We start from the raw sequence: 14,220 nt of genomic DNA, 5'->3' as shown, positions 1-14,220 counted from the left end.
AGGCCTGAAGAGACACTGGGCCCAAAGTTTCCTGGCAGCACTCAGTGCCCACGATGAGGGGCACAGAGCCTTACGTTGTCAAAGAGTGGCCGCAGCACATCAAGCATCTTCAGGGCAGTGGGGCTGGATATTTTGAAGCGCAGCACATTGATGAACGCAGAGAGGGTCATCTCAACCGCATCTGTGTCTGCATCCTGCAGTAGCTCCAGGAGGCTTTCATTCAGGCTCCAGATGCTCTTAGCCTGTGTGGAACACAATGCTATGATGCAGCCCCACGCTGCTGCTGCGGGCCCCAGAGGCCAAAGGCATGTCCCAAAGGAGTCGGGTAGCTGAACGGGGAGGAGGAGAGCTGGGAGCAGCTGCCACAGCTGCCAAAGGCCAGCCAAGGCCAAACTACTGCCTTGCACAGCCGCATGCTGCCGGCCCGGCTTCAGCCCCTGCCCCCTGCTCACCATTGCGGGAGCCTTGCTGAGCACCACCAGGCCTCGGAGCGCCAGGCGACACCTCTCCGGGCACTCCCTGTGCAGGTGCCTTGAAATAATCTGCAGGATCCTGGGCCCACATTGGGGTTCAGGCAGTGCAGGACCTGAAAGGCAGGGAGCAGTGACGGGGGGCCCTGCGGGCAGGAACCCGGACCCGCCCAGGGCTGGGCCCAGGCAGCAGCACAGGGTGCAGGCACCGTCCCGGGCAGCTGCGGCTGTGAGAGGGCAGAGAGGGGGAGGCAGCTGGGCCAGGCAGCGCTCGCCATCAGGCTCACCTCCACCAGGAAGGCCAGGGCAGGCAGTTCCCACAGGGGCTCTCCCCTGCTGACCCGCGGGAGCAGGCTGACGGTGATGCTGCGGCAGAAGGAGTGGGAGACACGGCACAGCTCCCTGCAAGGGGGAATAAAGGTGCCACAGACCCTGAGCCAGGTGGGCAAAGCTCTCCTGGGACTGACTCACACAGGCCTGGTCTTTGGCCGCCGGCCCGGGAGGGGACATGGGTGTTTTGGGAGGTGGCTCCTCCTCTGCAGCTGCCCCCTCCGCCTTTTCCACTCTGCTCAGCCATCCCTGGCTGCCAAGGCCCTTTGGCCCAGCAGCACGGGCACTTTGTGGGGTGGCCTGTGCACAGGGTAGAAATGATGGGAGCAGTGGGGAGAAAGGGCTCTCACCTGGCCAGCAGACCCACTGCATAGTGGTGGCTGTCAGCCTTGAGGAGCATGTCCCAGACACACTTGTGATCGATCACCATCAACACGTCCTCATCCAGCAGCTGGCGCAGCAGGGCTTTAACGGTCTGCACTGCAAACCTGTGTGCAGAGCACAGCCCAGGTCAGGCACAGAGCCCTGGCCCCAGCCCCGAGGGCATGGCAGGGAGAGAGGACTGGGATGGAGCACCTGTTGGGGTTGGGGGGAAGGTTGGGGGGAAGGCTGCTCCTGGCATCGCCTCCAGAAGGTCTCGACCTGCTCTGACATCTCCTCTGTGCTGATGAAAACTTGGAAGAGCAGAGTCAGAAGGAGGTGGGGGAAATTGTCCTTCACTGCCCCTGGGCACCAGGACAACTGGAGGATTTCCCAGAGTGCCACAGTTGCCTGCCAAAGACAAAGTACCCAGAGACAGCTCTCAGGGCCCAGATGTCCATGTGGCAGGGCCCCAGCATGGCAGGGACAGGCCAGGGAAGACACAGGGGGATCCCCCGGCCTGGTGTCCCTGAACCTGCCCCTAAGGCAGGGTTGCAGCCCAGTGCCTGGGGCAGGGAGAAGCAGTGGTGAGGGAGGATGGAAAGGCATCCCAGAGGCAACGTGGGGGCAAGCAGAGGCCAGCTCAAGAAACTCACAGCCAGGGCAAAGACATCCCTCTCATCCCCATCAGAGGTGCGACTCCTGTGCGCTGGCCAGTATTCCAGCACACGGAAGAGGATCTGCAGCACTGGCTCCTTAGTCCCTCTGGAGGAGATGAGCATCTTCCACATGGTGTGAGCAGCTCTGTGGAGTCACAACTCTGGCTCAGGGGGGTCTGGGACACAGTGCTGTGGCCTGGGCAGCTGTGGGGCCCAGGTGACAGAGCCACAGTGCCTTGTGGGGCAGGGAGGTAGGTTGGCCTCAGGATTGGGGCCTGCCATGCCAAAGCTGGCAAAAAGAGGAGCTGCAGTGTCCGGGAAGGTTCCATCTCTCTGACACACCATTTGGGACAGGCTGTCCAGGGGGATGGGGTCTAAAGGCAGGTGAGCCCTCAAGGCAGGTGGGCCCCATACCTGTCACAGGCTGGGGCAGAGCGCAGCAGGGTCACTGCAACATCCATAGGGTGTGCCTCGGTCAGCAGGACAAGAGTCTTGTCCAGCCTGTGCTCAGCAGACACATTGGACGTGAGCCACTGGTGGATGCACCTGACTATGGATGGCACCTGGAGGGACAGTTGGAGAGCTGCCAGAGCCAGCAACTTGCCCAGCTTCCCCCAAGAAGTGCTCCCCTTGCCACCACACTCTGCTGGTCTCAAAGGCTGAGGGGGCCCAGTGCAGCCAGCGTGAGGGGCCACAGCATCCCTGGGGGACTGGAGCCCTGGCCACAGGCTGCTTACTTGCTTCGCTTTGTAGACACCGTTCTCCACAAGCAAATCCAACAGGGCAACGCTGGTCTGGGCATTGAAGAGGTCCGAGTTTACCGTGTCCCCAGTGGCCATGAAAGTGGCCTCTTCACGCCAAATGCACCTGATGAATCTGCAAACCAGCTACAGGAGGAAGGCAAGGAAGAGAGAGGGATGTCTCCTGGAGGGCTGGGACAGCGGTGCTGGGCTGAGCAGTGAGAGCAGGCCCAGCCCAGGCGGGGATGGCTGCAGGTACCTGTGCTGCCCTGCGGAAGCGGCCACGGGCACGGAGCTGCTCTTCTGTCCGCTCCTGGCCTGCATCTGGCAAAGAGCGAGCACGCTCAGAGCTGAGGGGGTGCGGGAGAGGCCGGAGAACACAGCCCAGGCCTGGGCTCCAGGAGCAGGCAGGGCCAGCCCCGGGATGCCCAGTGGATGGAGCACGGCTGCCAGGAGATCAACCCCGGCCCCTCTGCCCCCCTCCCTTTCCCTGGGCATGTCCAGAGGGGATGGGACAGGATGAGTCCAAGGGGGCTGCAGCCAGCAGCCCTGTGTCCCAGCTCCAGCACTCACCCTCCTGTGGGGGCTGCACCTGCTGCACCTCTTCAGGCTGCTGTGCTGGAGCAGCCCCAGGGCTTTCCTCCTCCTCCTCCTCCTCTTTCACCCAGGCCAGCTTGGGTACCACAGGGGGGCTCTGCTGCACATCTCTGTCTGGCGTTATGGCTACCTCCAGCAGAGATGCCATGGAAAAGCTTTGGCTCCCCAAGTCCTGCAGTCATGCCTTGAAGGCAGCTGCAAGAGAGAAGCCTGGGAAATGCTCTGCCTCATCCAGTCCCACTGTCTGGCCTCAAGGGAACCTGCCCCAGGTCCCCAGGTCCCACAGTCTGTCCTGGAGGATGCACAGGGGAGAGGTTGAGAGGGCACTTGAAAGCGAGAAAATCCTCCAAAACGCTCCAGGTCAGCAAGGCACGAGTTGGCTGCGCAGGGGCTCCGCACAGCACCGCTCTGTCCCATCCTTTCCCATCGCCTGCTCCGAGGAGCACTGTTGACACTGTGGCTGTGTCACCAGCAGCACCTCTGTCACCACGGGTCATAAAGGGCCCTTGGACACCCTGCCCCCTTCCATCCCACCGGCCATGCCCAGTGTGTCACAAAGGGCCCTGAGACACAGTGCCACGTGGCCTGGGGCCTCCCCCGGCCCCGCCAACCTGCCCCACCTTGGAGGGAATCCACTCTCTGAAGTATCTAATCTGGCTGGACCTGAACTGTAGGAACTGCTGAAGAAATGAGCAAACACTCCCCTCCTGTGCCTGCTCACGGCAGCACAAGGAGCCCCCTCGGCCGCCGACGCAGCCGCAGTGGGAAGGGCACGGGGCCTTCCACACAAGCTGGCACGGCCTCCTTGGGAGAAGTGCTGGCTGCTGACCATCCTAAACATGGGGGCTGACACCGAGAAGGAAGGTGTGGGCAAGGGCACCAATGCTGCTGGCAGCCCTTTGGCCAGGGTTGCACCCAAATCAGCAGCTCTGGCAAGACTTGGCCCAAGGAGACCCGCCACCACCCCGAGTGCTGGCAAGGGTGCTGCCCATCTCCTGCCCCAAAGAGCTATGCCCCCATGTATTAGTTCATTTGAATATATGTGTAGAATAAAGACAAGTACAACAGACATTCAAACACTACAAAAAATCTTTAATTGCAGTGAGAATAAAAAACTAGCAAAGAGAATCAAAAGCTAAAAAAGAGTATAAAATAACTACTTTATCTATTGGCATTCATACAATACTACAAACAGCTTTTATTATAGTATTAACTAGTAAAAAGGGAATTAAAGGGATATCATAAAGGATATAAAACATTTGCTTTCTCGGTTGCTTCCTACCGATAAACTGTGCTTACCCACACAGACAGGCCAGGGCTGCCAGGATCTGCAGCAGCTGATCGGTGCCCATGCTTAGCGGGCGTCCCACGGAGCAACACAGTCTCCATGGCAGGATGAGTATTGCTCACTCCAGCAGTCCTGACACCCCGTTTTATCAGCTCCACATTACACCACGTAGGGCCAGTACGCAGTATAAGGTGATGCCTGAGTGGCAGCCAAACCCCACCTGTTCATCACCTGAGAGCAACAGTCTGTGCATGCCCTGCTGTAGGGCAAGGGGCAAGCGACCCCTGCCCACAGAATCTTCCTCTCACCATCATCTTTCTCACCCCTGTGTATGACCTCTGTCACTGTGTTTCAAGGGTATTTGTGTCCTTCTTGCAGTATGGGGCCAAGCCAAGGAGGAACTCAGCTCTGATAATGGGGGACATCTCTTTGACTTGCTAAAAAACACAATGGACCTTTCAGTTAACTTGTGCCATAAAGTTACATTGTACAGTACTCTGGCTGGTTTCATATCCTAATATAATTTCTCTCTCACCCCTCTATGCTCCATTGATCATCTAATTCAAAAGTACCCCCCTTATACCAGGTATACTGGGGTGGTGTGTGGGGCTCTGTAGGGGTCGGGGGGGTCTAAAGGTGTTGGGGGTTTCTATAGGAGGGCTGAGAGTCTCCAGGGTGGACGGGAGCCTAAAAAGTTCTATAGGTGCCTATAGCCATTCCCAGCATGTCTGTGGTGTCCTATAGGTGTCTATACACGTTCCCTGGGTTTCTATAGGGTTCTATAGGTGCCTATACCCATTCTGGGGGGTCTATGAGAGTGGGTGGGTGTCTATAGGGGTGCAGGGGTACCTGTAGTGTTCTATCGGTGCCTATATCTGTTCACGGGGGGTCTATGGGGGTGGGTGGGTGTCTGTAGAGATGCGGGGGTACCTGTAGGGTTCTATAGGTGTCTATGCCCGTTCCCAGAGGGGTGGGCGGTGTCTGTAGGGTTCTATAGGTGCTGATCCCGGGGGGGTCCCACTCCTCTACCCCCCCGGCCCTTCCACAGCCGGTTCCGTTTCTCTCCGGAACCATTTCCCCGCCTCATCTCCCCCTCCCCCTGAGGTGCTGCCGCTATTCCGGTCCCCCTATGGTACAACTTCCGGGTCGCGCAGTCCGCCGGGCCTACTATCGCCTGTTGCGACAGGGGCGGGGTTCTGGGGGCCAGTGTCGCCTGTCGCGATGTGGGGGGGGGGGGGGGGGGGACAATGCAGGTAGGGGCGGTGCGGTGGCTCCACGTGTGGCCCGGGCCCGGGTACCGGCAGGGGCAGCGGCCAGAGCCCCGAACCCAAGAGTGTTTCTGTTCCCTGGATCACCAGAGACAGGCAGGGGGTCCATGGCAGCATCTGTAGGGGCGTTGAGGGTCTGTAGGGAAGCTATAGAAGGTATAGGGGTGGGTGACTGTGGGGTGGGTCTGTAGGGGTGGCTATGGAGGGATATATGGGGTGCAGAGGGTCTGTGGGGGTGTCTAGAGGGCGTTTGAGGGTCCATAGGGGTGGGTAGGGGTCTATAGGGGGTCTGAGACCTGTAGAGGTATAGGAGGGGTCTGTAGGGCTGGGTGACTATGGGGTGGGTCTGTAGGGGTGGCTGTGGGGAGATATATGGGGTGTAGAGAGACTGTGGGAGTGTCTATAGGGGTGGGGGGGTGTCTATGGGGGTCTGAGGGCCTGTAGGGGTATGTGGGGTGTCTATAGGGGTTGGGGGGTCTGTAGGGGTGGATGACTATGGGGTGGGTCTGTAGGGGTGGCTATAGGGGGATATATGTGTGGAGGGTCTGTGGGGTGTGGGGTGTCTATAGGGGTGAGTGGGATCTATGGGGGGTGTCTGTGGGGAGTCTGCATGTCTACAGGGGTGTGGGGGTGTCTATGGGAGGATGTCCATGGGAGTGAGTGGGGTCTATGGGGGGGATATAAGGGGTCTGAAGGTCTCTGGGGTGGGTCTGGGGGCAGTCTGGGTGTCTATAGGGGTGGGGGGGCTATAGAGGTCTGGGTGTCTATAGGAGTGTGGGGGGATCCATACGGGGGGAGTCTGTAGAGGGTCTGGGTGTTTTTAGGGGTGGGACAGATCCCAAATGGATCCCTGGGAGATCCCAGATGGATCCTGGATGGATCCCAAGTAGACCCCAAGTGGACTCAGGACACACTCTAGACAGATCCCAAATGGATCCCAAACGGATCCAGGGATAGACCTCAGTGTTTTGAAGCTTTTTCCCACTTTTCCGCAGCTTTTCCTGGATGACACCAAAGTGAAGAACTTCATCACCTTTGAAGAACCCCCACAACCCCGCCCACCAGCCCTAATTAGGGTCCCATCATTAATTAGGATCCGGCTGTTAATTAGGATCCAATCCTTCGTTGGGATTTGATCCTTAATTGGGATTTGCTCCTTAACTGGGGGAACTGAGCCCCAGGAAGGGGTGGGAAAGGTGGGAACTCCCACCTTGGACCCCTCTCCAGGTGATACCTTATTTGTGTATTAATGACCTCATTAATTACCCCTCACTAATTACTCAGTCCCTTTTTAATTAAGCACATCTTGCTGTTGAGAAATTCCTGTTTGCTCTTCCTGAATCCAGAGGCAAATCCTCCCTCGTCCCCTTCCCAGATGGCAGCACCTTAAGGAAACACCTGCTAATTCCAGCCCTAATTCCTGGGAGCTGATCCATGAATCCCTCCATCCCAGGGAGCTATGAATGCTTCAATCCTGGGAGCTCATTCCTAAATCCCTTAATCCTGGGACCTCATCCGTGACTTCCTCAATCCCTGGAGCTCATCCAGGAATCCATCAATGCTGGGAGCTGATCCATGAATCTCTCCATCCTGGGATCCATAAACACCTTCATCACAGGAGCTCATCCATAAATCCCTGTGGGGTCTGGGGTACTGCACAGCCAGGGGATCATCCACAGGTGAGACCCTATAGATCCACCCCATGGAGCCACCCCATGGAGCCCCCTGACCCAGAGATCTGCCCTATAGAGCCCCCAGTCCATCCCAGTTCCATCCCAGTTTTTTCCCAGTCCCCCCCCAAATCTCCCTCAGTCCCTCCCGGTCCCTATGAATTCCCACTTAAACCCCTTCTCACTCCCTCCTAGTCCTTCCCAATCCCCTCCCAGTTCATCCCAGTCCCTCCCAGTGACCTCCCTGCAGGAACATCAAGGCCGGGAACATCCTCCTGTTGCCCCTTGGACTGGTCAAACTGGGTGACTTTGGCCCTGCCCCCGTGGCCTCCCCAGCCAATTCCTTCGTGGAGACCCCTTACTGATGGGAATTGAGGGGACGCGGGGTGTCCTGGGATCAATATCTGAAGGGTTAAGGGGGTCCCAGGGGGGTTGGAGGAGATAAAAGGGGGTTTGGGGAGCCCTGAAGGGGTTTTGGGGGGCCCTGGGGGTGTTTGGGGGGTCCCTGAGATGCTTTGGGGGGTCCTTGGGGGGGCTTGGGGGTCTGGGGGGGCCCAGGGGGGGTCCTGGGGTTGATATTTGGGCTAAAAAAGGGAGAATTTGGAACAAAAAAGGAGCCAAAGAGGGGAAAACTGAACAAAGAAAAGAGAGTTTAGACCAAAAATGGAGAGATTTGGGGCAAAAAAGGGACAGCTGGGACTCAAGAAAGGGCACTTTGGGCACAAAAAATGGGAATTTAAGCCCAAAAAGGGACAGTTTTGAACCAAAACCGGGGTCCCAGGAGTTTTAGGGGGTCCCAGAGTGATGGGAGAGCTCAGGAGGAGCTGACAGGGTCCCACACAGACTGGCCGACACTCAGTGTGGGAGGCAGGTACTTCACCACTACAAGGTCAAAATGCTTGTAGTCTCAAAAAATCTTGATTTCAATGCAGCAAAAGAGCTTGAAAAATAACTTCTTATGAAGCAGGAGGTCTTTGACTTCTACCACTTTCTCTGTATTTTGTGTTCACCACCACAGTTTTGCAAGAAATCAATTTGTAAACACTTTTTATATGAAGTAAAAAGGAAATTGCACTGTCTTTGTTTTCTAGAAGCACTTTGGTTAACAAAGAACCTGACAGCATGTTGGCCCACATGTTTAAAGATAAAGGGGAGTATATTGAAACAAACTTTAATTTTTTTAAGTAATAATTTAGCAAAGTAGGCCAAAGGCACTGTCAAGCTGAGAATCTAAAATATCAAAAGTATATTAAAGTACCAAAGCAGAAGATAGAATTATTCTTTTAATAATTCTTTATTTCTCTGTTGCCCACCTGTTTATCATCTCACAAAGTGAAAATTCAACTTCCATCCACAGTTAGTATTTTGGGTCCTTTTTTGTTTGTTTGATTGATTTTAGGTTTTCATGTTATTGTTGCTCAGTTTCCTCAGAAGAATCCATGAGCAAACCCTGCCCGGGGCAGCCTTTGGGAGACAGTCAGACTCAAACCTTAGTGCTGCTTTTATTCTTATGCATTGGATAAAATATTTTAGTTATTTAGAGCAGCAACAAGTTCATTTTAAGGTGATTCCCCCCCGCCCCTCCTCTTTTCCCTCCTTTACAAAACACCCTTTCACACGTGGAATTTTCACATCCCACCACCTTTGGTAATAAAACTCTGCAAATGAAGCAAATGCTCTTCTATTAATAGATCAATTTTAATTTGACATAATAAAATACCCAATTTAATTTTATATATATACATATATATGTTGTGGAAACAGATGCTTGGGGGAACAAGCAGGATCACAGAGGAGCATTCCTAACTGCCTGCAGTCCTGAGGATTTTGAGTCCATTTTGAGCTATTTATGTCATGGACAGCTCATTGTAAATGATGGCATTAATTTGCTAGGTAGGTGTTACCTGTCTGACATCTGAATTATTCCTCTTTGGGAGTTAAGCTTTGCCCTCCAGGTGAAGCCAGAGGGACCTTTGTGTGCTCATCTCCATGGTTTTCTTTGGAGTTATTTCCTCGGGATTTATTCTTGAGCGTTGCAGCTCCACGTTGCTTGATTTAATGAAGGTGTTGCTTGATTTAATGAAGATTACTTCATTTAATGAAGGTATTGCTTGATTTAATGAAGACAGGCTCTTTGTTTATCTTGGGAGCATTAAAAGTTTTCCATCTTGGATTCATGTCTGGCTGGAATTCTGGAGCTGATACCTTTAACCCAATGCAAACAGCCTGGCTGAGTGATTTTTTCCTTTTAGCTACAAGCAAGCTTTTCCTCTGCCTAGTTACATCTAATACAATGTCTGTGGTTGTTCTCCAGTAGGGAGAATGGTGATTTCTGGATTAACAGTTCCCTGGAAGTAACAAACTCTTTGTTTCCAGGTATCCTGCAGGAAGTCAGGTTTTTTGGTATTGATTTTCTAATGGAACACCTGGAAATAGCCCTGAAGGTAATTTGTTTGGAGACCTGAATGCATCTGCCCTGCTCTGGCAGGGGATGTGTAATTTAGTGCTGTCTGTGTCAGCTGTTGAACACCATTCCCAACAGAATTCCCAGCCAGCTGAGGATCACTCTCCCATCTCTCAGAAGGAGTTTGTCTGGTTCTTCTTGGCAACACCCCCCAAGTCTGAGCTGCGCTGTCAGGTGAGAACACATTTCTCTTTCTAACAAAATTCTGGGAATTTCTTCCCAACATCTCCTCTAAACCTCCCTCTTTTCTATTAAAACCACTGCCCCTTGTGCTGTCCCTCTCTGGAGTGTTGGTGCCTGGTGCTGGAATGTGGCAACGTGAAATGCAAACAATGTGTTCTCTTGAACTGAGTTTGGATTCTGAGCTGTGGCACAGTGACCTTGACTTGGAATTCCAGGGTGGTTTGGGCTGCATTCCTGCTTTAGGGGGAAGCTTTCCTGGAGGAGCAATTTGTTTAAATGTAAAATGAACCAAGGACAATTTTTGAGAGTTTTGCATTTAGATTTCATTAGTCTGAAGTAGTAGAATAAATGGTCTTGTGTGTATTTATCTGTATAGAATCATGGACTGGTTTGGGTTGGAAGGGACCTTAAAGGTCTTCTCATTCCACCCCCTGCCATGGGCAGGGACACCTTCCACTAGAGCAGGTTGATCCAAGCTGTCCTTGGACACTTGCAGGGAACCAGGGGCAGCCACAACTTCTCTGGGAATTCCATCTTTGCCCCTCTCCACCCTCTCAGGGAAGGATTTCTTCCCAGTCTCCCATCTAACCCTGCCCTCTTTCAGTTGAAAAACCATTGCCCCTTGTCCTGTCCCTCCAGGCCCATAGAAAAAGTCCCTCTCCCTCCTTTTTATAAGCCCCCTTCCCTGGTGGGGTGTCTTCAGCTCCTCCCACGACCTGTGTGTGTCTGTATCTATCTTGTATCCGTGTATATTTATAGACAGTATATATTTTAATACATTTCTATCCATATGTTTATACATAGATATTTATACACTGTAAATATTAATGCACACCTGTCTACACAATGATGTTAACTTTGTGTCCAGACCTACCCCTTCCCCTCTGTAACCTTTTTGGGGGGTTTATTCCTTGGGATTTCCAGGGTCTCAGTTTCAGTGGAGCGGATCTTTCCCACCTGGAGTTTTGCTACATCAACTTCAAGGTGGCCAATCTGAGCTGCTGCAACCTGGCCCGTGCCAACCTGTGCTGTGCCAGCCTGGAGAGGGCTGACCTGTCAGGCTCTGTGCTGGATGGAAGAGCTGCTGCAGCTTGGGAGGGCTGGGCTTGTGTTAACAGAGAGGAGCTGGAACAAAGAGAGGAGTGTAAAACATCGAGTTCTTAAATATATTCTAGAGTTGTTCTAGTTCCCAAAGCTTTTACACTTCCTCCCAGTAATGATTTAATGGGATTGACTCCCAAAGCAGAAATTAAAACTGTCTTCTTGATTGTCTTTGGTGTTGTTCTTCCTGCTCTCAGTGACTCCTGTCTGTGCCAGTGTGCCAACCTGCCAGGGGTGAAGATGCTGTGCTCCAACGCAGAGGGAGCGTCCCTGAAAGGCTGCAACTCTGAGGACCCCTCAGGCCTTCAAGCTAATCTGGAAGGTAAGAAGCTTTTGCCTTGTGAATCTGTGCCAACAGAAGCCTGTGTTTGTGCATTTCCATGGCCCAGAAAAGGTCCAGCTGGGGTTTGTCCAAGCCTGAGAAGGGCCCACAAGGGCTGCCCTGAGTCTGTGACCATCTCAGCCCGAAATGCCCTTGTCCTCCTCCAATTCACACAGCTCTGAGGCAGCACCAGTGTGGAGCTGCTGTGTTCCTGACTGTTTTTCCTCACAGAACTCCTTTCTGTGTGTGTTCCAGATGCCAACCTGAAAGGAGTGGCCATGGAGGGCAATCAGATGACAGGAATTAACCTCTGAGTTGCAACGCTGAGAAACGCCAAACTAAACAACTGGAACCTCAGGGGAGCAACGTTGGCAGGAACTGATTTGGAAGTGAATTAGGATTCATTTTCCATCCTATTCCTTTCTCTCCTATAGTCACCTGGTAATTGGGGGATTGCTGGCTTTTGGCTGACCTCTCCAGCTTCAGACTCCAATGGAGTTCAGGTAAATGTACTTCAAGTAGAGTTTTGAAGAGAGTTCTGGGTGCATTCCATTGACACTTCTTTTTCTTTTCCCCTTCCCAATTGGGACCTATCAGGTTGTGACCTCCAGGAAGCCAATTTGAGGGGCTCTGATGTGAAAGGAGCCATCTTTGAAGAGATGCTGACCCCCTGCACGTGTCCCAGAGTGTCAGATAGGGAAGAGATGATGTCAATGAGGAAGGAATCCAAACATTTGTCGTGACTTTCTTCACCTCCTCCCCTTCCTGAGTTAGAAGGAATGGTTATTAGACAACTTCCATTTGCAGTAGTGCCTAAGCAGACTCTTTCTGATCACTTTTGAGGAGGGAATTTATGTTTCAGAGGTGGAAAGAGAGAGTTTCTCCCTTTGTGAAGAGAGTGAGGAAGTGGGCTGGTTGTGAAACCAGAAAGTGGGGCTGGTTTGGTGGGGAGGGTTCAAGACTTTCATTGTTTAGCATTGCCTGACTTTGGAGTGCATTTTAATTTCTAAAGCACAATATATGCAATTCTATTTGTTAAGTCTGTAGCTGCAATATGAATAGAAAATGTTATTGCTGTATAGTATCAAAGAAAGTTGAGGTTTACAGGTAGACAAATGTCTTTACAGTCAGTGTCTTCATTCCTGCAGGGTGTTAATGCCAGGGGTGGTCACACAGTGCCCACAGGATGTGTTCAGGTCTCTGCTGGGGTGGAAACAGTGGGGAACTGTCCTCAGAGGTCCTAAATTGCTGTGGAGTAGTTGGAGTGCAGGGTTAGAGCAGCTTTATCACCTCAAAGGTGCAGAGGAAGCTGCTGCCCCTACAGAGACCTGCCCAGAGCCAAGATTGAGTTCCTCCTGGAAGATCCCTGAGCAGAAATGGGCTGTCTTAGTTAATGCTCTCCAAAGGAGTGTGAAATTGCACTCTCAATCCCAGCTGGGAAGAAAAATTCCCCTGCTTCCACATGTCCTGGCCACTCCAGACTGGAGTTCCTGTAGCTTTTTCCTTCTTTGTGGGAAATTCAGTGTACAGAGGAAGACACAGAAGTGTCCCCAAAGCAGAGAGAAGCTCTGGGGCCTGCTCCCCCCTCTTCTCATCCCTTCAGGAGATGAAGAAATGGCCCTGTTTCCCCTCAGTGTACTCTTCAAATCCTCCTTGAAACATGGGTATAATCCCATTTGCCAACCAGATCCACTCTGGGCTGCTTGAAGTGGCTGTAAAAGCATCTTGCCTGGGGCCAAGTGCCCCTTCCACACTTGCTTTACCTGTGGAAAAAAGCAGGGAAAGCTGTTTTTTGTGTGGGTATACTTCGTGTCTCAGTGTTTGTGATTTTGGGAATCCTCATGAACCTGGAACAATGCCAGATTATCCATTGTCTTAAGATTTGTACCTGGACATTGTTTTGATTTGTGTTTAAATCTTCCTTGAAAATACAACTGATAGAAAACAATGTAAATAAAAGGAAAAAGAAAAAAAAGAGAAAAAAAGCAATACAAAGAAAAAAAGGAAAGAAAAAGACAAAAAGGAGAAAAAAGAGAAAAAATGACAGAAGAAACAGGAAAAAATGAGACAAATAATAAAAAAGACAGAAAAAAGAAAAAAGAAAAAGAGAAAGAAAAAAAGGGGGGGAAAGGAAGCAGAAAGAAAAAAGGAAAGGAAAAAAGAAAGAGAAAAGAAAAGAAAAAAAAAGACAGAAAAACAATAAAACCAAAAAAGTATTATCCTCACTCCTCTCCTTGCAAAGGCCTGCTATTATCCAACAAGGACTACAACTCCCGTGATGCCCAGCGCGGCGCGCAGGAGCAGCGACGGGCGTGCGGGGGTGTGGCCGCGCGCTGATTGGCTGCGGCGGTGTTCTCGAAACGCGGTGCGCGCGCAGAACGCCGTGTTGGCTGCCGGGAATCGGTGATGGCGGCGGGTCCTGCCTTTGTCTGTGAGACCTGGCGGGGGGTGCGGGAGAGCGGGGTTCTGGGGATCCCCTCGGGGGCTGCGGGGAGCGCGGCTGTGGGTGGAAAGGCTGGAGGGCTCGGGCGGGTTCGGCGGGGGTGGTTCGAGGGTTCCCGAGGGTCAGAGCGCAGGGCCTTGGAACCGTCTCGGGGGCCGCGGGGCCCAGGAGGCCTCCCAAGAACCCGGATGTTCGATTCGATTGCCGAGAAAGTCCCTCGGGAAAAAAAAAAAATCCCAGAGGAGAGGTCCTGGGGGTGCCCCCCAAAGTGCGGGGCGGAGATGTAGCAGAACCAAGTAAGGGGATCCCAGTGCCCCCAATATAT

The 14,220-nt window shown here is 52.7% G+C and overlaps 2 protein-coding genes and 1 long non-coding RNA gene across 3 annotated transcripts; 1 reads left to right on the top strand and 2 right to left on the bottom strand.

Moving 5' to 3' along the window:
- Window positions 1-812: 812 nt before the first annotated feature.
- Window positions 813-1,397, bottom strand: LOC116781413. Its single transcript, XR_004354867.1, has 3 exons — window positions 1,377-1,397; window positions 1,151-1,288; window positions 813-872 (listed from the first exon to the last, which is right to left on the bottom strand). It is a non-coding gene; the product is annotated as an uncharacterized LOC116781413 (long non-coding RNA).
- Window positions 1,398-1,516: 119 nt separating this feature from the next.
- Window positions 1,517-3,304, bottom strand: LOC116781374. The gene is made up of 6 exons (XM_032677054.1): window positions 3,133-3,304; window positions 2,819-2,883; window positions 2,557-2,706; window positions 2,234-2,382; window positions 1,817-1,964; window positions 1,517-1,525 (listed from the first exon to the last, which is right to left on the bottom strand). Exons 1-6 carry the CDS (start codon window positions 3,302-3,304, stop codon window positions 1,517-1,519), a joined length of 693 nt encoding a protein of 230 aa, XP_032532945.1.
- A 5,075-nt stretch (window positions 3,305-8,379) lies between these two features.
- Window positions 8,380-12,149, top strand: LOC116781392 (BTB/POZ domain-containing protein KCTD9-like). Its single transcript, XM_032677068.1, is given in 9 exon segments — window positions 8,380-8,533; window positions 9,148-9,275; window positions 9,759-9,826; window positions 9,925-10,020; window positions 10,954-11,109; window positions 11,347-11,452; window positions 11,708-11,841; window positions 12,034-12,121; window positions 12,124-12,149. Coding segments are annotated over 9 exon segments (831 nt in total). The 5' UTR covers window positions 8,380-8,504.
- Window positions 12,150-14,220: the final 2,071 nt, after the last annotated feature.

Source organism: Chiroxiphia lanceolata (genome assembly GCF_009829145.1).
Source record: "Chiroxiphia lanceolata isolate bChiLan1 chromosome W unlocalized genomic scaffold, bChiLan1.pri scaffold_44_arrow_ctg1, whole genome shotgun sequence".
Classification (NCBI taxonomy): Eukaryota; Metazoa; Chordata; class Aves; order Passeriformes; family Pipridae; genus Chiroxiphia; species Chiroxiphia lanceolata.
The sequence above is the reverse complement of the archived record's forward strand: the minus strand, read 5'-3'. Positions and strand labels throughout refer to the sequence as shown.